Genomic DNA, 23,240 nt, shown 5'->3' on the forward strand with positions numbered 1-23,240 from the left:
TTAGCTCCCCCCGGAGGCCCGGCTGTGAAATGTATTGGTGTCTGTGATACCTGATCAGATGAACTCCTTCAGTGCCATCGGACGCACCATGGCTCCCCATAGTGGCGGAGCCACAGTACTGCAACGACCAGGACTCTGGGGCGCTGCATTTGTTGCTGGGGTGAGGGGTGTGAGAGAGGTGGAATCCGCCATAGGAAAGTGCAGCTGGAGAGGCTGAGTCAGAGGGCATAAGCCAGGTTCCAGTGATGCCAAGGAAGGAGAATTTGTTGGTGATGAAGAGGTCATGGATAAAGGACAGTTTGTTGCAGACGGAGCATGTGTTCCATAGTGCTCCAGATAGGGGGACCGGGGGAGTGGGGGCTGGATGAATGGGTATGAGGATATAATGATTGGGAAAACGTGTAGAGGATCATGGCAGGGGTATTTCTTTCATTTTCTTACTATTGCACCAACAGTTGTCTCCTTCTCATCCAGCGTCTTATGTATGGTTTTGTAGCCCATTCTAGCTTTGTGCAGGTCTATGATCTTGTCACTAACATCCTTATAAAGCACTTTGGTCTTGCCTATGTTGTAGAGGTTAGAGTCTGACTGACTGATTAATTGAGTCTGTGGACAGGAGACTTTTATAAAGGTGACTATGTAAGACAGCTGTCTTTAATGCAGGTAACGAGTTGATTAGGAGCGTCTAACTGGTCTGTAGGAGCCAGAACGCTTAATGGTTGGTAGGGGATCAAATACTTATTTCTCACTGCAAAATGCAAATAAATTTATATAATTTATACAATGTGAGTTTCTGGATTTTATTTTTGATATTCTACCTCTCAATATTAAAATTAACCTACCCTTAAAATTATAGACTGTTCATGTCTTTGTCAGTGGGCAAACTTACAAAGTCAGCAAGGGATCAAATTCTTATTTCCCCCACTGTATATGAGATAGTTAAGTTCAGATTGGGAGACCTGTGTCAAATCAGCACATCATTGTCCATACTCGTGAACAGAAATGTCTTTAATCATTGAAAGTAAAGACAGATTTTGAAAATGATGCACTGTTAAAATACAAAGTATATTTAAAAATCTGCTGAAATTTTAGACTATGATTAAAATGTTTAAATTTAAATTGAAAACTCCATATTACTGTTACAGGGTTTTTAACTTAGATAGAACACGTACGTGAAACTCAGATGTGTGAATGAGACCTAACATTTCTCTTATTCGCGGATCAATAAGCTTTTGATTGCAGTGACAGGATGAGAATGTACATGCTACGTATGTGTGACGGCTTTTATAACAAGATCATGTCTGAGTACTTACGGAGTCTCCAGCATGACTCTGCACACGCATGCCATTGTGCTCAGGCAGTCTGTTGTGTCCTCAATAGGCAAAGACTTGTTCTAAAGGGAATTACAATAAGTATATTAAGTATCATCAGCTTATGTGTCCAGGCATCACTTGGTCCCTAAAGCAGATGTATTCCAGCTAGTATATACATCGCTCACTCTCCGTAAACCTATATATCTACTACAACCTATATATCTACTTACACTTTTCTGTTTGCAAATAAGCCCTGAAGATCCCAAGTTACTACCATGCAATGTTAATAGTCATCGCTTTTGTTCTCATTATGCTCACCTCAGAGACAAACTTAGTGGTTGCATTGCTCAGAGTTTTCAGCATAGGAGTGGCATCCGCATAAAACAGGGACATGCGATTGGCCATCTCATTGTTCACATCACAGTCAGAGTCCACCTGATAGACAAAGAAAACTCCTGAGAAATAATGACATACATATAGGAAATCTGTCAAAAAAATTTTGGCACCTAATAATGTAGAGACCGAGACTCAGATTCCAGCGATGTGTCATGTGTTAGGCTGCTTGCTGTAGTTTTGATAAAATCACTGCTTTATCAGCATGAGGGTATAACTAGAAGACTAGTAATCTTGCTCCATTGTAGTTCTCCATATTCATGAGCCCTATATAACACTATACTATATACTATATACTATATCACTGATTGGCAGCTTTCTGCCTATGCACATTGTACACAGAAATCTGCTAATCAGTGGTGTGGGAGGGATTATTGAGATCTCAGCAGTCAGAGAACTAGTAGAACTGCAACAGATAAAATAGTGACTTTAGCAAAACTACAGCAAGCAGCCAAGTAAGTGATACATCGCTGGATTCATGGCCTCTGCCCCTACACCACACTGCTCTCAGATAGGGTAGCTTAAACTGGTTACAGTTTCCCTTTAAGTTGAGCGGCTCATAAACAAGGTGGACATTACCTGGAAATTGTTCAGCCGGTTGCGACTCACAGTCCTTCTATAGTAACTAAAGTCATTTTGTATTGCAGGATTTGTCATCTAAGGGGAAAGAACAGGCATATTATGAGAGACTAGTAAATAATAAGACAAAAATACCCTAAAAGAGTAATAATGGTTAGTAATAACTAGAAACATGTTGTATGGGAAATCATTTTAGGTTACAGTGATTACATTAAAGTAAGTAGCTAGAGAAGAAGGGCTCTCCTGAAAAGTCTTATGGTGCATTTACAAAAGGCTAATATGGGCAGCATGTATCAGAAACTGACTGCACAATTTCATCTATATATGTTTAACTCTGAAACAGCTGTGGCGTTTCAGAGAAGAACATAGTTTAATACGAGACAAGACTGCGCAGCACGGGAGCCTAGTCGGCCAGGTGGGTCCTTGGCAGCTTCTCGCTGCCGGTTGCCCTGGAGTGATAGGCCTCTCCCTGTACAGGTACGCTAGGACAGACCTGTCACTCCAAGGCAGTGGGTGGGTAGAAGCCACCAGGGACCCACCAGCCAACTTGTCTTTGGTGCGGTTCAATTCTGCCTTGGTTTCAAACTATGTTTTTCTCTGAAATGCCGCTGCGCTTCAGAGTTAAACATATATGTCTGAAATCCTGCAGCCAGCGTCTGATACATGCTTTCCATGGATTGGGTAGCACGTATCAGCCGTCAGGTTCACTTTAATTTTTTACCAAAGTAAAAGTACCTAATATTAGTATTATTGAATAAATACTAGTGATGAGCGAGTATACTTGTTACGCGGGTTTCCCCGAGCACGCTCGGGTGGTCTCCGAGTATTTTGGTGTGCCCGGAGATTTAGTTTTCATCACCGCAGCTGCTTGATTTGCAGCTGCTAGACAGCCTGAATACATGTGGGAATTCCCTAACAACCAGGCAATCCCCACATGTATTCAGGCTGTCTAGCAGCCGTGAATCATGCAGCTGCGGTGACGAAAAGTAAATCTCCGAGCACGCCGAAATACTTGGAGCATGCTCGGGGAAACCCAAATAACGAGTATACTCGCTCATCACTAATAAATACGAACAATAAAAAAAAAAATCTTCATTGTGGTCGGTTACGTCATACCTTGAGCTCATCGAAGCTGAGGGTGAAGTGCAGGATTTCAGCAAACTGTTTGGCCAGGGCCTGCTCTCTCTCCAGGTGCTGTGTCGGAGCATATGGGGGTGATGTAAGAGCTTCTAGAAGGCTGTGCAATGCGTTTTCTGTGAAGAACAATAAGTTAATGTCAAACGTTTGAGGAAATGTTTGCATTTTAGAACATTAGTTAAGTTACAGCCATATAATACTATAACAACTTTCACTATACAATATATATATTCAGATTGTTCACTCTTTTCTTTCCTTCTCTTTATGTCTTTACTTAAAAGATATTACTAACTCATTTTGCTTCAGTGCATTTACATTGAAAACCAATTAACGTTGTTCGAAATAACCTGTAAAGCAGATCCTGTCTCTTCCAACTGCAGGAGCAAAAGGTCCATTGCGGTAGAATCACATGACCTTCTACAATGTAGGCTAGCCTAGTGGACACAGGAACCTAAAAGATACATCAATCCTCTGTCTCCTACTCCATAAATATGTTCGGGATGGACCCGAGACTGAATCTACAATACGATGTTTTTAGAAAACGATTATTGTGCAAACTTCTGCCCTATAATGTTAATATTCTCGATAAATAATTGGAGGTACACTTAGCAACATTTTTTTGTTTTACATGAAGTAAAGTACTAACCAACTTACCAAGTCGTAGAGAAAATTCATAGAAGCGTTTTAGCTTAGCTACAAGAGGACAGACAGCTCTCCATGCTTCCTCTTGTAGGTGCACATCTGATGGATTCTGGATGGCCTAGGATAGGAGCATGATAACAGTGAGATGCCTATATGTTATCCATGTTAGGCCGGGGTCACACTTGTGAGTTCAATGCGAGAAACTCGCGCATCAAGTCCTAACACTGTTGCCGGCACTCGGGAACGGAGAGTTCAGCTGCATACAAATACATGCATCCGCAAACTCCAGTCCCGAGTGCCGGCGGCAGTGCCAAGACTTGATGCGAGAGACTTGCGCGATTTTCTCGCAAGTGTGACCCCGGCCTTATCCAGATAATTGCATTAACTACTATGCTAATCAATCAGAATGAAATAGTCCTAACAATGAGCATACACAGTATTACAATGCAGAGCATAGTCATGGTACTGAGACTAAAATACATTGATCGCCATCTTAAGGCTTATATACACAGTGGGCACCATGCAGGGCTAGACTCTGATGCATGATGTGTGCGGTTGCGCAGGGTGAATAAGCTGCTCATGCTAAAGGGAACCATTCAGATTTCCTTCTAGACAAGGCCTGTGACACCAGAAATTCTAAACATTATATTGTATAACTTAGATTACTTTAGGTATTGAATTTTTCTTTGGTCACCAAGATTGGACAGCAATGCATGGACTGGTTGCGACTCTCCTGACCGAAGCTTAACAGCTTCATGGAAATATATGAAGCTGTCATGGTAGGGTTGGGAGAGCTGCCGCCAGTCTGAATGAGCATTTAGTAGTATGGTATAATATCTTGGCAGTGTATGGTGGTGACTGCACTGGCCAATGTATCAAGCTGATATTTAAGGCAAACCTGTCAGCAGGATTTTGCTAAGTAAACTACAGGCATTGTCAGGTTGGCAGTGTTAAACTGATTTAAATGACACTTGGAGTGAAGAAATCAGTCTTGTAGTTCTTGTTCAATCTGTGTGCTCCGGGCGGGACTGTAGGTAGAGTCTTATCTTCCTGGTCTAAGCCAGAGAAACCAAGGAAAGACCTGCCCACAGGCCACCCTGAAGCACAAACATGTTCCTCATCATAGAGACATACTGTTTGTGCTTCAGGGCGGCCTGTGGGCAGGTCTTTCCTTGGTTTCTCTGGCTTAGAGCAGGAAGATAAGACTCTGCCTACAATCCCGCCCCATAGAACGGGCATATCATTCACTGAAAATTTCTAACACTGATTACACAAGAACCACAAGACGGATTTCTTCACCCCGGGTTTCATTTTAATCATTGTAACAGCAGCAACATGACAATGCTTGTAGTTTACTTAGCACAATCCTTCTAATAGGTTTGCTTTAAGGACTTTACTGTGTGCCACTTATGGTGGGGCACTTTATGGTATGGGTATTTGAAGACTGTACGACACACAACATATAGTAGTGGTGACACTATAAGAAGGTAGGCAGCATCCAATGTAAGGCTAGCTGGAAACAATGGATGAAATGCAAATCAGGCTATGGACACAGAGCATTTATGGCAACTGTTGGGTGCATATACTCAGGAGTTACACTTAGGAAACATCAAAATATCATTTCTCATTAGGGATTTATTGTAAAAAAAAAAAGATAAGTACAGTATACTGGATGGTATGTGTGTTTTTGTGGTGGCATGCTCTACAGTGAAGCGCAGTCTGCAGGTCTTTCCCATACAGCTAAATAAACAGTATGCAGATGCATATCAGTCAAACGGAGTCCAAAAGAACACACTTTTGTTCTTCTTCTGGTGAATGGATAATTATGAGAATGGTAAAATATTAACCCCTTAACCCCCGGAGCTTTTTCGGTTTTGCGTTTTCGTTTATCACTCCTCTTTTTCACAGAGCCATAACGTTTTTATTTTTACGTCAGTATAGCAATGGTGAGGGCTTATTTATTGCGGGACGAGTTGTACTTTTGAACGACACCATTGGTTTTACCATGTCTTGTACAAGAAAAAGGGAAACAAATTCTAAGTGCGGTGAAATTTAAAAAAGTGCAATCCCACACTTGTTTTTTGTTTGGCTTTTTTGCTAGGTTCACTAAATGCTAAAACTGACCTGCCATTATGATTCTCCAGGTCATTGTGAGTTCATAGACACCAAACATGTCTAAGTTCTTTTTTATCTAAGTGGTGAAAAAAATTCCAAAGTTTGCTAAACTCTGGGTCTGGGGTTGGGTGAGGGCTTATTTTTTGCGAGACGAGCGCACGTTTCTAATGATACCACTTTTGTGCAGATACATTCTTTTGATCGCCCGTTATTGCATTTTAATGCAATGTCGTGGTGACCAAAAAAACGTAATTCTGGTGTCTCTATTTTTTTCTCACAACGTCATTTAGCGATCAGGTTAATCCTTTTTTATTTGATAGATCGGGCGATTCTGAATGCGGCGATACCAAATATGTGTGTTTGATTTTTTTTATTGTTTTATTTTGAATGGGGCAAAAGGAGGGTGATTTAAACTTTTATATTTTTTTTATTTTTTGTAATTTTTTTATAACTATTTTTTTAAGTTTTGGCATGCTTCAATAGTCTCCATGGGAGGCTAGAAGCTGCCACAACTTGACTGGCTCTGCTACAAAGAGGCGATGCTCAAATCTCCTCTATGTAGTAGAATTACAGCATTGCTATGAGCGCCGACCACAGGATGGCTCTCATAGTAATCCGGCATCAACAACCATAGAGGTCTCCAGGAGACCTCTGGTTGTTATGCCGACGAACCGATGACCCCCGATCACGTGACGGGGCATTTAACAGCTAATAGGCGCGGGTGGATCTCGATTCTGCCCGCACCTATTGCATGCACATGTCAGCTGTTCAAAACAGCTGACATGTCCCAGCTTTGATGCGGGCTCACCGCCAGAACCCACATCAAAGCGGGGGTACTGCCATGGGACGTACTATCCCATCCAATGGCAGTAAGGGGTTAAAAATGTTTAAATGCACGGACGCATCGTGCATTTAACGTTAGACATGGTAGCACATTTTTCATTCTTTTCCACTAGTTGTAATAAATAAGACATGCTGTACTTTTATTAAAATGAATCTGTAACCAGGTTTTTGCCACATAATCTGAAAGCAGCATAACGTTGGAGCAGAGACCCTGATTCCAGCAATGTATCACATACTGGACTGCCTAGTGTAGTTCTTATAAAACTATTGTTTTATCAGCAGGTGATTATCACTGGAGGACTACTTGGCCTGCTGCCAGGTAGTCTAACCCCACCCCCACCACTCATGGCAGCTTTCTGCCTATGCACAGTGTGCTGAAAAGCTGCCAATCAGTGGTGTGGGGAAGGGTTATACAGAGATCAGCGCTCGGAGTACTACTAAATCTGCAGCAGATCAAAGTCTTTAATCAAAATTGCAGAAACCCGTAAAGTGAATGAAACACTCCTATCAAACGTTCCCCCTACATTATGCTGCTCTCAGATGGGGTAGCAAAAACCTGGTGACAGATTCCATTTAAGCCAGTAGTATATGTGTCAGTTTGTTAAAAGCCAGATTTTAATGAACCGTATACTGATATCTTGAAAGCATTTCTCAAGGCACAAGAAAGAGGCCGACAACTCCTCCTGTCTTATGTGTAATTATGCACTGAATAAACTGTAATTAGCAACAAGCACCATAATTAAATAATTGTTTAGTATAAGGCTACTCTGGATGGAATGTAATAACTGCCACCTTAACATCACTTCCAGCTATCCACCCATACAGAAGACAGTGATCATTACAAGAGGACGTCAAGTCTCACCTGTCGTATTTCCTGCCCAGCTCCCCGGTATGACTGCAGCTCAGCCAAGATCCCCTGGGCCTCTTCCAGGACGGAGTTGACTTGGTTCCACACTACAGTCTCTGCCTCCGTAGGCTGAGCATCTGCAGGCACCAAACACAGTAAGACAATGTATACTGGTATCAATACAGAACCTGTAGTAAAAGTAAATGTTTGTGGGTCTATGTCTCCCTCGAGTCGTAACGGTTTAGGTGCAAAGATCAGCAAATAATTTATCTTTTTGCAAATGTATAAGACAGAAAAATATCAGTTAGTGACCTTGGGAATGTCTATGAGAAAAAAGCAGATATCACCTTATCATTACTCTAAGCCATTGCTTTGTCTCCAAAAATATTTAAACCACTCTTCATGTGCCTGCAGGATAAGACCGCAAACGAAGATGCCACAGCGGCGTTACAATTACATGACCTGTGTGTTATAAGAGCATATTGTGCATATCTAAGGCTGGGTTCACATCATCCTTAATGTCCCAAGAACAAAGTTCATTTTAATCAATAGATCTTGGAATAATAACAAGTTCCACAATTGTGTTTAAGAAAAAAATGTTCCTGTGCCGAGATAATCTTATAAATGTGCCCCTGCTGTGTACTGTGTAATGGCTGTGTCTGACCCTACAGGGACATGGTCTGATCATGCCACATCTCCTGGGCAGGGGAGGAAGAAAAAGAGTATACAGACAGGACAGCATGGGATCGCAGCTGAATTATTTTTTTTGAGGTAAAACATTGTATAAAAACAAGCAGGGAAATGTTTTACCTCACAAAAAGAATCATCTGTGATCCCATGCTGTCCTGTCTGTACACTCTTTTGCTTCTTCCTTTGCCCAGGACATGTGGTATGATCAGATCATGTTCCTGTATGGTCAGACACAGCCATTACACAGTACACAGCAGGGGCACATTTATAAGATTATCTCAGCACAGGAACATTTTTTAAACACATCCAATTGTGGAAATTATTATCATTCCAAGGTCTAGTGATTAAAATAAACTTTGGTCTTGGGAAAAACCCTGTTAAGTGCATTTGAGGAAGTCTGCCAAATATATGTCCTGGACATACATAACTCTATTCCTGTGCAAAGTGGCTCCTCTGTCCACCCGCCATGCTAGGGAACAGCAACACAGCACTACTTGTTCAATAGGAACGTTTATTTCCAGCATCAGCAGCGTCCCACAAGCCATTCCCCAACCACCCCAAGCAACATGCCATAGCATTTTAAGTTCAGAATACATGAATGTAGTGTGTATATATATATATATATATATATATATATATATATATATATATATACATATCCTCTTTTTGTGTTACTAATGGTAGGAGTGTGACAAGGGTTACATAATGGTTATGAATGGTTATGATCTGGGCTAACGCTGGACATAGGCATCACAATTATTCTTATCTCTATGGCACAAAACCATTTAGTACTAATTGAAATGAGGACAACAGACTAGTGATGAGCACACTCGGGAGTCCTCCGAGTATTTTTTAGTGCTCGGAGATTTAGCTTTTGTTGCCACAGCTGAATGATTTACATCTGTCAGCCAGGCGGAGTACGTGTGGGGGTTGCCTGGTTGCTAGGGAATCCCCACATGTACTTATGCTGGCTAAGAGATGTAAAACATTCAGCTGCAGCAATAAAAACTAAATCTCCGAGCACTAAAAAATACTCGGAGGACACCCGAGCGTGCTCAGGAAATCTCGAGTAACGAGTATATTCACTCATCACTACAACAGACACAATACTTAGGGTCTGTTCACATGTCTGTTTGGACATTTTATTTGTCTGTTCTGTTTTAGGAACAGAAAACACAATAAGTGATTTGTTGCATTATTAGTTATGCAAATGGAAGCAGAGAGGTGCCATTCATTATCATGGGGTCCTTTAGGTGTCCATTTTTTTTTAGAAAGGATATAAAAGTCTTCCATGTTGAACTTTTTCTCTCATTTAAAAAAAAAAAAAAGACCCATTCCGACCCCATAATAAACGGGGGGGCTCTTCTGCTTCTATTTGTGTAATTGATGCAAGAAATCACTTATTCTGTTTTCTGCAGACAAATAGAATATCAGATGTGAACAGTCTTATAAGTTATGATTTACGATTATTCTAAAAAATAACCCTCATATCTTGGCAAAGATATTGTTTGGTGCATGTTTCTTTACAAGTATTAAAAAAATTGAAATAAGAATGCTGGTATCTGGCAAATAGTTTTATTGGCACATCTTTATGTTTATGATCAGCTTTAGTGGATGGAAATTATTGATAAAGTGATTTTAAAGGGGTCAAAATAATTAAATATATTTCATTGCAATTCATTTTCAGCTTTATATTTCATATTGTGAAATCCAAAAATGACAGTGTTGCACATATTCAAAAAAGAAAATTGCAACACTTGCAAGTCTAGAAGTAGGAAGATATAATAATAGGCTTGCAATGAAATTTGAGCTATGCTACCAGCTTTTAGCTGCACAACCACAGATCACTTTGAGTTGAGGTTAAATGTGTCTGAATGAGTCATTCTGAAGTTGTCTTTTACTGAAAGCAGACGGACCTGTAAATGTGCCACCCACCTCTGATTTTAATGCCAAATCAAACACGTTTGGACAAAGTAAAGGAACTAAAAAGCTGCAACTATATTAGACAATACTGGGCAACTTGCGTTAGACTACTTGAAGAGCTAACGGCAGAAGTAGAAGTAAAATTTATTAAACTGAATTTTTTTTATTTTTTTTTACTCATAGCAAGCTAATATATTGCAGTTTTGTTATTGTGCTTTAGTAAAATAAAAGCTGCCCTTTGACCGGCTTTTCTTTTAAGTAGTTTTCATAAATTTGCTTTTTAGACTCTCTTAGGCCGGTTTCACACGTCAGTGATTCCGGTACGTGAGGTGACAGTTTCCTCACGTACCGGAGACACTGACACACGTAGACCCATAAAAATCAATGCATCTGTTCAGATGTCATTGATTTTTTGCGGACCGTGTCTCCGTGTGCCAAACACGGAGACATGTCAGTGTTCGTGGGAGCGCACGTTTTACACGGACCCAATAGAGTCAATGGGTCCGCGTAAAACACGGACCTCACACGGACATTCTCCGTCTGGGGTCCGTGTGCGTGCAGGAGACAGCGCTACAGTAAGCGCTGTCCCCCCCACATGGTGCTGAAGCCGGTATTCATATCTTCCCTGTAGCAGCGTTTGCTATAGAGAAAATATGAAGAATAGTGTTAAAAATAAAGATCCATGTGTCCGCCGCCCCCCCACCCCCTGTGCGCCCCCCCGCTGGTCAGAAAATACTTACCCGCTCCCTCGCTCCTTCCTGGTTTGGCCGCGCCTCCTACTGTATGCGGTCACGTGGGGCCGATCATTTACAATCATGAATAGTCGGCTCCGCCCCTATGGGAGGTGGAGCCACATATTCATGACTGTAAATGATCGGGCCCACGTGACCGCATGCAGGAGAAGCCGCGGCCAGACCAGGAAGGAGCGACAGCCGACGGGGGACCCGGGTAAGTATTTTCTGACCAGCGGGGGGGCGCACAGGGGGTGGGGGGGCGGCGGACACCTAAATCTTTATTTTTAACACTATTCTTCATATTTTCTCTGCAGCAAACGCTACTGCAGAGAGGATATGAATCGCAGCTTCAGCACCATGCAGAGTGGGTACCACACGCTCCGTGTGGTACCCACTCGCCATACGGGCGGCACACGTGTGCCGCAAGTATGGCCTCCGTGAGTTCCCAGGCACACGGACACGGATAACTCCGGTACCGATTTATTCCGGTACCGGAATTATCTGGACGTGTGGGACAGCCCTTATGAGGTATTTAGATAATTAAGAACATTTTTGGAAATATTACCAACCAGATGCTATCTTTTGTTCCTTCCATATTCAATGGATCTCAGTCTGCATGTTTAAAGGTTGTTAGATCAAAGAATCCCTTTGGGAAATCCAACATGCCAAAACACTCCAGGTTGGGAGGTGGTCAGTCAACCATACACTTTGGATTTGCCAACATACAGTGAGTACGGAAAGTATTCAGACCCCTTTAAATTTTTCACTCTTGTTTCATTGCAGCCATTTGGTAAATTCAAAAAAGTTCCTTTTTTTCATATTAATGTACACTCTGCACCCCATTTTTGCAAATTTAATAAAAAAGAAAAACTGAAATAACACATGGTTATAAGTATTGAGACTAGTGTTGAGCATTCCGATACCGCAAGTATCGGGTATCGGCCGATATTTGCTGTATCGGAATTCCGATACCGAGATCCGATACTTTTGTGGTATCGGGTATCGGTATCGAAACAACATTAATGTAAAAATGTGTAAAAGAGAGAATTAAAATAAAATATATTGCTATACTCACCTCTCCGACGCAGCCTGCACCTTACCGAGGGAAGCGGCAGCGTTCTTTGTTTAAAATTCGCGCTTTTCTTTCCTTACGTGAGGTCCCGGCTTGTGATTGGTCGCGTGCCGCCCATGTGACCGCAACGCAACCAATCACAGCAAGCCGTGACGTAATTTCAGGTCATTCAGTATTTTAAAATTACGCTCCGGCTTTGTGATTGGTTGCGTCGCAGTCACATGGGCGACGCAACCAATCACAGCAAGCCGTGACGTAATTTCAGGTCCTTAAGGATTTTAAAATTACGTCCCGGCTTTGTGATTGGTTGCGTCGCAGTCACATGGGCGACGCAACCAATCACAAGCCGTGACGTCACGGGAGGCTGGACACGCGCGCATTTTAAAATGCGCGCGTGTCCAGCCTCCCGTGACGTCCCGGCTTGTGATTGGTTGCGTCGCGGTCAACCAATCACAAGCCGGGAGGCTGGACACGCGCGCATTTTAAAATGCGCGCGTGTCCAGCCTCCCGTGACGTCCCGGCTTGTGATTGGTTGCGTCGCGGTCAACCAATCACAAGCCGGGAGGCTGGACACGCGCGCATTTTAAAATGGCTTCCCGGCTTGTGATTGGTTGACAGCGACGCAACCAATCACAAGCCGGGACGTCACGGGAGGCTGGACTGGATTTTAAAATGCGCGCGTGTCCAGCCTCCCGTGACGTCACGGCTTGTGATTGGTTGCGTCGCCCATGTGACTGCGACGCAACCAATCACAAAGCCGGGACGTAATTTTAAAATCCTTAAGGACCTGAAATTACGTCACGGCTTGCTGTGATTGGTTGCGTCGCCCATGTGACTGCGACGCAACCAATCACAAAGCAGGAGCGTAATTTTAAAATACTGAATGACCTGAAATTACGTCACGGCTTGCTGTGATTGGTTGCGTTGCGGTCACATGGGCGGCACGCGACCAATCACAAGCCGGGACTTCACGTAAGGAAAGAAAAGCGCGAATTTTAAGCAAACAACGCTGCCGGTTCCCTCGCTGAGGTTCAGGCTGCGTCGGAGAGGTGAGTATAGCAATATTTTTTATTTTAATTCTTTATTTTACACATTAATATGGATCCCAGGGCCTGAAGGAGAGTTTCCTCTCCTTCAGACCCTGGGAACCATCAGGAATACCGTCCGATACTTGAGTCCCATTGACTTGTATTGGTATCGGGTATCGGTATCGGATTGGATCCGATACTTTGCCGGTATCGGCCGATACTTTCCGATACCGATACTTTCAAGTATCGGACGGTATCGCTCAACACTAATTGAGACCCTTTGCTCAGAAACTCATATTTAAGTCACATGCTGTCCATTTCCTTGTGATTCTCCTTGAGATGGTTCTACTCCTTCATTGGAGTCCAGCTGTGTTTAATTAATAGACACACCTGTCTATATAAGACCTCACAGCTCACAGTGCATGTCAGACCAAATTAGAATCATGAGGTCAAAGGAACTGGCCAAGGAGCTCAGAGACAGAATTGTGAAAGGCACATATCTGGCCAAGGTTACAGCAGAATTTCTGCAGTACTCAAGGTTCCTAAGAGCACAGTGGCCTCCATAATCCTTAAATGGAAGAAGTTTGGGACCACCAGCAGTCTTTCTAGACCTGGCCTTCCAGCCTAACTGAGCAATCATGGGAGAAGAGCCTTGGTGAGAGAGGTAAAGAAGAACCCCAAGATCACTGTGGCTGAGCTCAAGAGATGCAGTAGGGAGATGGGAGAAAGTTCTACAAAGTCAACTATCACTGCTCACTGCAGCCCTCCACCAGTCAGGCCTTTATGGCAGAGTGGCCGGACAGAAGCCTCTCCTCAGTGCAAGACATATAAAAGCCCACATAGAGTTTGCTAAAAAACACATGAAGGACTCCCAGATTATGAGAAATAAGATTCTCTGGTCTGATGAGATGAAGATAGACCTTTTTGGTGATAATTCTAAGCGGTTTGTATGGTGAAAACCAGACACTGCTCCTCATCACCTGCCCAATACAATCTCAAGAGTGACACATGGTGCTGGCAGCATCATGCTATGGGGGTGTTTTTCAGTTGCAGGGACAGGACAATTGATTTGTCATTGAATGAAACATGAATGAAGCCAAGTACAGAGATATCCTGGATGAAAACCTCTTCCAGAGTGCTCTGGACCTCAGACTTGGCCGAGGGTTCACCTTCCAACAAGACAATGACCCTAAGAACACAGCTAAAATAACAAAGGAGTGGCTCCAGAACAACTCTGTGACCATTCTTGACTGGCCCAACCAGAGCCCTGACCTAAACCCAATTGAGCATCTCCGGAGAGACCTGAAAATGGCTGTCCACCAACGTTCACCATCCAACCTGATGGAACTAGAGAGGTTCTGCAAGGAAGAATGGCAGAGGATCCCCAAATCCAGGTGTGAAAAACTTGTTGCATCATTCCCAAGAAGACTCATGGCTGTACTAGCTCAAAAGGATGCTTCTACTCAATACTGAGCAAATGGTCTGAATACTTATGACCATGTGATATTTCAGTTTTTCCTTTTTGATAAATTTGCAAAAATGACAACATTATTGCATTTTTCAGTCAAGATGGGGTGCAGAGTATACATTAATGAATTTACCAAATGGCTGCAATGAAACAAAGAGTGACAAATTTAAAGGGGTCTGAATACTTTCCGTACCCAATGTATATCTAAAACAGTGTATCCCAAAATGTGAGGCTCATCAGTGAGGCTCCCTAGCTGTTGGTGAGGGAGTTTGAAGTGATTATGTTATGCATGTCATTTCAATAGTTGCAGCCATGTTTAGTTTAACAAAATATTTGACTCATTATGTACTTATTTTAATGACTTAGAGGTTTCAGAAGAAAAAAGAGAAATGTTTTGAATTTTCTTATGGAGTTTTACTACATATGGTGAAGCCCAGATGTCTTCTTGGCCTGCCTGGTGAGATCTGAGCATTATATTGTTCTAATAAGGTTGTAATATAAAAAAATTGATAAGTCCTGATCAAATGTGTATGGCCAACTTATCAGGCAGCTGTGATGACCGCTATAAAAATCACAGTCTAAAATTGGCTTATAAACCTTTACTCATAATTACCCAGCAAAATATCTCAAAGGGTCCTTAATAACATGAGCTAAGGTGCATTTTAAAACAATACTTACAGTTAAAGAACCATTCCAGTGTTTTTTTTTTAATTTTTATTTCAGTGCTGGAGTGGTGGTAGTAATGTAAGTTCCCTGACCCTAATGTTCTACTTACCAGCCGCTGTCTTCAGCTGTTCCCAGTGCCACTCTGGTCCTGATTTGCCATCTTGTGACTGCAACTTCTGAGTGACCGGAAGTCAGAGGTAACGGTCATAAGCTATCAGTGTAAGTCTATGAGACCCTCATTCTGGCCTTGTTCTGGCTCTCATAGACTTACATTGAGAAGTGACCAACAGCTCACCCCCAGCAAACAGTGGAGTGATCCAATAGGTCACAAACTGCAGAAGATGTGACTGGAGTGGCACAGAGAACAGAAGATGACGAATGGTAAGCATAATAGGGACAGGAAACTTACACTAGAGCCACCACTTCAGCAGTGAAATAAAAACAAACAGCTGGAGTAGTGCTATAAAAGAAATCAGATGATGTTTAGCTTCAATGGATTAGTCAGGTATACTGTAGATAGAGAATGCAAAGGGGCCATATTTCTGCTCTTAGGTGTTATCCAGTTACGGAAAAATTATATTTTTCCATTTTGCTTTCAAGTTCTTTTAATAGCCTATTTTACTTATGATTTGTGGAGGTATAAAGAAGTGAAGTATAACCACAAGAATAAAAAAATATAATGACATGTTAAAAATGAGAACGTATATGTGCAATTTGTGAAATCCCTCTAGCTTTTAGTAACCCATGTTATCTTGTAGCATGGGACCATATATGTAAATAATGAAACCTTATCAAATGAATCATCACAGTATAAAAATGCAGTGCTTTATGATGACATCAAATAAAAACAACATAAAAATAAAATGAAAGCAAAATAAAAAAAAAACATGGAAAAATAAAATGATCTCACGTTCAAAGTCAAGGAAAAAAGTGGGACACTGTTCTAGGTCGCTATAAGACAAGACTTTTAGAAGGTTCCCCATCTGACACCTAGAAAAAAAGACAAAAAAAGGAGGGAATGATGGAGGGAAACAGTGTGATAAGCAGGGGAAAGTGTGCCTATAAATTGGTTCTCCAGGATTTGGAAATTGGGGATATTGATTTCAGCATGAAGTGTTAATACTTTTCATGATACAAATACTTTAACTCTCCAAAACCCAGAGAACGCTACAACTGACAGAGATTTTACACAATACCTATAATTTAAAGCAGATCTGTCAGCAGATTTCTGAATAGAAACTACATACATTATTAAATAAATCTCAGATCTTTTGGAGCTATTGTACTTTCTTTTGAAAATCCATATCATAGCTGTATAATCCTGATATTAAAGCGAGCACTTTATGAAGTGCTCATAGGTCCGAGTTTATTCAGTCTCTGCCCAACCTGCCTGACTGACAGCTGCAGCTTGTACTAAGCGCTGTGAGATCTCAGCAGTAGGGAGGAGAGACACTGAGGAGCTATCCCTCAGGCAAGGTGGGCAGACATTTAGTTTAAACATGCAAAAATGATTAGCCATTCTTATTTATTTGTTTTACTCATGTATGTACATTCTGTCGTGTATTTTCAATATAAGTACACTATTCTGATAAAGTCTAGGCAATCAATTTAATAATGTGTGCATTTTGCATTGTGACATCTAGTGACGATTAAATAACAGCCCTCTTACATACAACATATCTCATCTGTTGATATACATTTATTAACTATATTTTCACACCTGAGAGCAGAAAACTTGGAGTGTAGTCTTTACCTGTTTTTTATTTATATATAAAAAAAATCTAATATCAGTATTAAATTACAGTAGCACAATTTTTTTTTTCTGTTCTGAGGGCCTGAGGTCAGAGTCAGACTGGCCTACCATACCAACAGAGAAACCTTGGTTGGCCCAGGCACTGACACAGGAATGGGATCACCTAGTCGAGCAGACTACAACGCAATTTAGATCTGACTTTGGAGCCAATTATTTGTCGCTAAGGTTGAATTTTTGGGGGTTGATTCACAAATAACTTATTAGATCTTACTGATGATATATCTGATCATTTTACAACTGGACATGTTCTTTATTTCAGTTGGTAGCCCATAATTTTCTTGAGCCCAAACCTGAGTATAAGTGTAATCTGTTGTGCAAGAAACCCATATAAAGACACATGCCGGAAATAGAAACATTTTACATTTCACTTTACCAATAATTTCCTGTAGTCACCACAGCCCTGGGCCCACACACTGATTGAAGCAACTTCCTCTACATCACTTATTCATAGAATCCTAGAATCTTAGAGCTGGAAGGGACCTCAAGAGCCATCGTGTCCAACCCCCTGCCCAATGCAGGGTTCACTAACCCATCTCAGACAGATGTCTGTCCAGCCTCTGTTTGTAGAATTCCATTGTAGGAGAACTCACCACCTCTCGTGGCAGCCTGTTCCACTCATTGATCACCCTCACTGTCAAAAAGTGTTTTCTAATATCTTATCTGTATCTCCCTTTTATTTTCATTCCATTGCTTCTTGTATTTCCTTGTGCAAATGAAAATAATGATAATATTCTGCATTCACCCGGTGTGGCCAAGAACTACAAAATTTTAATTGCTCCTTAAACAATCACTATATTTTGCAGGGGAACAGCTTGGACATTACAATCAGAAGCCTCGGCTGGATTTAAAACATCAGTCAGCAGCTGGATAAATTAAGACAATTTGCAATCAACCTATGTCTATGGACTTATTCACATGTTACAGTTAAGTTTCATAGTACAAATCGTGACTGAATGATGCTTATAAGTCCTGTATGTGTCTACAGATGGGAAAGCTTCATTAAGCTCTTCCTACTGGGAGTCAGTCATACCCCAACCACAATTTAAAATAAGCACATTATAATACAGTATAGGGGAATTGATCCCTAAAAAAGAGATACCATTACTGTATAATCTGTCCTATATTGTGCAAAATGTGTTATTTATTCTCAAATGCTAATAGGGTACTTGGTTCTCCCTTTGTGTGGCTTCAGTACATTTTTCTGCTGCCCGCATTTGGATGCCCCTCCGGAGTTTCTGGATCGCAGCATGCCACCACACAGCTCTCTCCTCTCTCCTCCTTTACACTGTGTGTAGTGGAGACAGAGGTATCCAAATTCAGGGGCAGATTTTTATAGGGGATAAGTGCCTTAAAGGACTTTGGGGCTGGTTTAAATTGTGTTTTTGTGGAGACAGACTCCTTTTAAAGCTAATACACTTTTTGATTATTTTTTTTTCTCTCAGCCAAAGCCTATGGTAGTAGTTTTCTACTTCTCTTTTTTTGGTGACAGACAAAATGTTTCCATCTTCCTTGACTGTCAACAGCACAGAGCATCCCCATAGCATTTGTTTCTATACCGCATACTACCCTTTCAGAGCTGATACAAGCGTCGTAGCTGCTTCTGCTTCTTTTGGTCTGGCAAAGAAGACTGTTAATGATTATATCAACTTATGTATTGATGTAACAAAATCTACAGTCAAGGAGGCAGAGGATTGAGAAGTTCTTTGGCACACCCTCCTGAGCACTTAAAGCTCATTTACATATGAATTAAAACAGCCGTCAGGAAGCAACAGATTATATAAGAAAATGTGTGGATGACATTATCGTTCAGAGTAACATAAACATATGAACAGTTTAGGGATGGATTGTGCTGACAGATTCCCTTTAATAGAATCAGTTGCTGTCTCTTGTGTAGGCAATGCTGTCCACACCATAGAGGCCGAACGGGGAAATACTATAAGGTCCATTGTGGAAAAAAAGCCTCAGCTTCATGTTGACAACCTCTTGGGTTCCAATTACCAGAAAGAGAAGGTAGTCAGAAGTTTATGCTGTCATTTTATCCTAAAATGGAAGAGGTAAGAGCAAACAAGGTTTCGATGGGGTATGTGGAAGAAAGGTGAGACCACAATCAAATGTTTGCTTCTACGCTATTGCTAGTGGGGATTAATAGTCTAAATTCCTTTATTTGGCACACACATACGTTAATACCTATTTTAAAGAAGGCTAATGAAATTGCTAGTACATTTTGGTGTGTGGGTGACAACTACAGCACTTAGAGGAAACCCACATAAACATGTGAACTGCATGCACAAGTGAAACCAATTTAGACTCTGGACCCTAGTCCTGAAGGCCAACTATCATCTCAAACTCAGGTGAATCCTGATTTAGAATTCTCCCTTTACAAACTGAACAACACTCTTCCACATTCCCCATTAGATTCTTCTCTTGGGACTCTTGGGTCAGAGAAAAGAGCCACTGTATATTGCAACTCCTCTTTTGCTCATTTTGCACAATAGCGCACTATGGCAATTAGATGATTGCTGGGAAACTCCATCAAAATCAATATTCCTCTGCTGCATGATTGGCACCGGTTAGCAGAAGCTGGGCGCTGCTAAGATTGCCTTACTGGTTCCATCTTCTTAAATAGGTTCTGTGGTCAACAACTTTATCAGAATATAAGGATGAACTAGGCTGCCGGCAACTAAACGTAATAGTAAGAACAGTAGAAGAAAGAGGAAACAAGATGAGCATAGAAGTGTATTTTTTGGCAGCTATCTAAAATTAAGAACGGACCATGTTAGAGGTGATTATTAACACCCAAAACGTGTGTCTGTCACAGGTGGCAGCTATTGGTGAAAGTAAAAAACAATGTTATAATTGTACTTCCTTGCACTGCTCCTTTCCTGTCAATGGGATGGGTGGCAGCAAAGAGCAGTCATGTTTTTTCTTCAGTTATGCTTACTTTCAGTTGAATAACATCCCGATTATCCTATGAACATGCTGACTGGGACATCAATCAGCTGAACATTGGGAATGATTGGAGAACAGCCGGCCCGTGATTGGTTATTGGAGAAGAACACAGCAAGGAGCAGTCATGGTTGTTCTCTAATTATGCCTACTGTTCAACATTGTTTGTGAGGGAACAGCAAGGATGGGACAGAATGACAAGAAGGCAGAGTATGAGACAGGGGCACAGTATAGAAACTGGGCCATATAGGGGGAGACACAGTATCAGAGGACAGTATGACAAGTGGCGCCCAGTATGAAAAGGAGAGGACAGTGTGGAGGGCATGTGCCATAAGAGGGACAGTGTGTGGGATAATATTTTTTGCAGGGAGCATAGTGAGGGACAGACATCTTTTTTCAGGAGCATTATAATCACGCTGCTATTTTTATTTCTTGGGATGAACTGCAGAAGACTGTAAAAGAGAGAAGTCTGTAGAGACAAGCTGTGGATGTGAAAAGTCATCATACTGTCTGGATAAAATGGAGAAGAAAAGAATGAGAATTAGAGAAGATGTCACCTATAAGGTTCCTGGATGTAAATGTTTATTTGTGATACTGAACGCGTCTCATCAGTACTGGGGTTCCTGTATGGTCTGCAGTCGGATAATGACTGATAACAACAACTCCCAGTATCTCCTTACCAATGTTAAAGACATACTGGGAATTGTGATCACGTAATACAATTGTATAAGGGGCTGATCAGACATTACAATTGATCGCTATAGTAATTTGGTGCTGTATTCATGTGCTGATGGTGGATTTGGTGATGTATTTCTGTACTGATGGTGGGTCTGGTGATGTATTTTCCTGTACTGATGTTTGTTCTGGTGATGTATTCATGTACTGATGGTGGTTCTTGTAATGTATTCATGTACTGATGCTAGTTCTGGTGATGTATTCTTGTGCTGTTATTGGTTCTGATCCTGTACACATGAAACAATCTGTCACTTGTAAGATTACATGACCCTGTTAATAAAGTATTGTGTGGTTTAACAACATAAGGTTTACTACATTTGTATTTATGTTGAGAGCATTAAAGGGTTTGTCCAGGTTTGTGATGAAAGTCTGCAGTCACCTGACTTTTGGATATGGGATGGACCCCACTCCATCTTAACCCCTTCCCGACATTTGACGTACTATCCCGTCGAGGTGGGGTGGGCCTGTATGACCACCGACAGGATAGTACGTCATACGCAATCAGCCGCGCTCACGGGGGAAGCGCGGCCGATCGCGGCCGGGTGTCGGCTGCATATCGCAGCTGACATCCGGCACTATGTGCCAGGAGCGGTCACGGACCGCCCTCGGCACATTAACCCCCGGCACACCACGATCAAACATGATCGCGATGTGCCGGCGGTGCAGGGAAGGGGGCTCCCTGCGGGCTTCCCTGAGACCCCCGGAGCAACGCGATGTGATCGCGTTGCTGCGAGGGTCTTACCTCCCTCCCTGCCTGCTCCAGACCGGATCCAAGATGGCCGCGGATCCGGGTCCTGCAGGGAGGGAGGTGGCTTCACAGAAGCCTGCTCAGAGCAGGCACTGTGAAGCAGCCTGCACTTCTCACAGATCGGTGATCTGTCAGAGTGCTATGCAAACTGGCAGATCACCGATCTGTATTGTCCCCCCCTGGGGCAAAGTAAAAAAGTAAAAAAAAATGTTTCCAAATGTGTAAAAAAAATAAAAAAAAATATTCCAAAATAATGAAAAAAAAAAACAATATTATTCCCATAAATACATTTCTTTATCTAAATAAAAAAAAACAAACAATAAAAGTAAACATATTTAGTATCGCCGCGTCCGTAACGACCCGACCTATAAAACTGGCTCACTAGTTAACCCCTTCAGTAAACACCGTAAGAAAAAAAAAAAAAAAAACGAGGCAAAAAACAACGCTTTATTATCATACCGCTGAACAAAAAGTGGAATAACACGCGATCAAAAAAACAGATATAAATAACCATGGTACCGCTGAAAGCATCATCTTGTCCCGCAAATAACGAGCTGCCATACAGCATGATCAGCAAAAAAATAAAAAAGTTATAGTCCTGAGAATAAAGCGATGCAAAAATAATTATTTTTTCAATAAAATAGTTTTTATCGTATAAAAGCGCCAAAACATAAAAAAATGAGATAAATGAGGTATCGCTGTAATCGTACTGACCCGAAGAATAAAACTGCTTTATCAATTTTACCAAACGCGGAACGGTATAAACGCCTCCCCCAAAAGAAATTCATGAATAGCTGGTTTTTGGTCATTCTGCCTCACAAAAATCGGAATAAAAAGCGATCAAAAAATGTGACGTGCCCAAAAATGTTACCAATAAAAACGTCAACTCGTCCCGCAAAAAACAAGACCTCACATGACTCTGTGGACCAAAATATGGAAAATTTATAGCTCTCAAAATGTGGTAACGCAAAAAATATTTTTTGCAATAAAAAGCGTCTTTCAGTGTGTGACGGCTGCCAATCATAAAAATCCGCTGAAAAACCCGCTATAAAAGTAAATCAAACCCCCATTCATCACCCCCTTAGTTAGGGAAAAATAAAAAAAATGTATTTATTTCCATTTTCCCATTAGGTTTAGGGCTAGGGTTGGGGCTAGGGTTAAGGCTACAGTTAGGGTTGGGGCTAAAGTTAGGGTTAGGGTTGGGGCTAAAGTTACGGTTAGGGTTTAGATTACATTTACGGTTGGGAATAGGGTTGGGATTAGGGTTAGGGGTGTGTCAGGGTTAGAGGTGTGGTTAGGGTTACTGTTGGGATTAGGGTTAGGGGTGTGTTTGGATTAGGGTTTCAGTTATAATTGGGGGGTTTCCACTGTTTCGGCACATCAGGGGCTCTCCAAACGCGACATGGCGTCTGATCTCAATTCCAGCCAATTCTGCGTTGAAAAAGTAAAACAGTGCTCCTTCCCTTCCGAGCTCTCCCGTGTGCCCAAACAGGGGTTTACCCCAACATATGGGGTATCAGCGTACTCAGGACAAATAGGACAACAACC

The 23,240-nt window shown here is 41.7% G+C and overlaps 1 protein-coding gene and 1 long non-coding RNA gene across 10 annotated transcripts in view; one reads left to right on the top strand and one right to left on the bottom strand.

Moving 5' to 3' along the window:
* The window catches only part of LOC143816149 (CYFIP-related Rac1 interactor A-like), a 180,259-nt gene that overhangs the window by 26,379 nt on the left and 130,640 nt on the right, over positions 1 to 23,240 (bottom strand). For 5 of the 9 annotated variants that reach the window (XM_077296184.1, XM_077296181.1, XM_077296182.1 and 2 more), the window contains 6 exons: positions 7,885 to 8,006; positions 4,077 to 4,182; positions 3,402 to 3,538; positions 2,286 to 2,363; positions 1,632 to 1,748; positions 1,314 to 1,393 (listed from right to left, as the gene is read on the bottom strand). In XM_077296184.1, coding sequence (XP_077152299.1) covers positions 1,314 to 1,393; positions 1,632 to 1,748; positions 2,286 to 2,363; positions 3,402 to 3,538; positions 4,077 to 4,182; positions 7,885 to 8,006 — 640 coding nt within the window. Of the gene's footprint in view, positions 1 to 1,313; positions 1,394 to 1,631; positions 1,749 to 2,285; positions 2,364 to 3,401; positions 3,539 to 4,076; positions 4,183 to 7,884; positions 8,007 to 16,360; positions 16,441 to 23,240 lie in introns of all 9 variants that reach the window. The other 4 variants (XM_077296179.1, XM_077296177.1, XM_077296180.1 and 1 more) reach the window with 1 other exon arrangement.
* On the top strand, positions 7,887 to 21,227 carry LOC143816150 (uncharacterized). Its single transcript, XR_013223892.1, has 3 exons — positions 7,887 to 8,024; positions 18,067 to 18,186; positions 19,158 to 21,227. It is a non-coding gene; the product is annotated as an uncharacterized LOC143816150 (long non-coding RNA).

The sequence above is a fragment of the Ranitomeya variabilis genome, chromosome 3 (assembly GCF_051348905.1).
Source record: "Ranitomeya variabilis isolate aRanVar5 chromosome 3, aRanVar5.hap1, whole genome shotgun sequence".
NCBI classification, from domain to species: Eukaryota; Metazoa; Chordata; class Amphibia; order Anura; family Dendrobatidae; genus Ranitomeya; species Ranitomeya variabilis.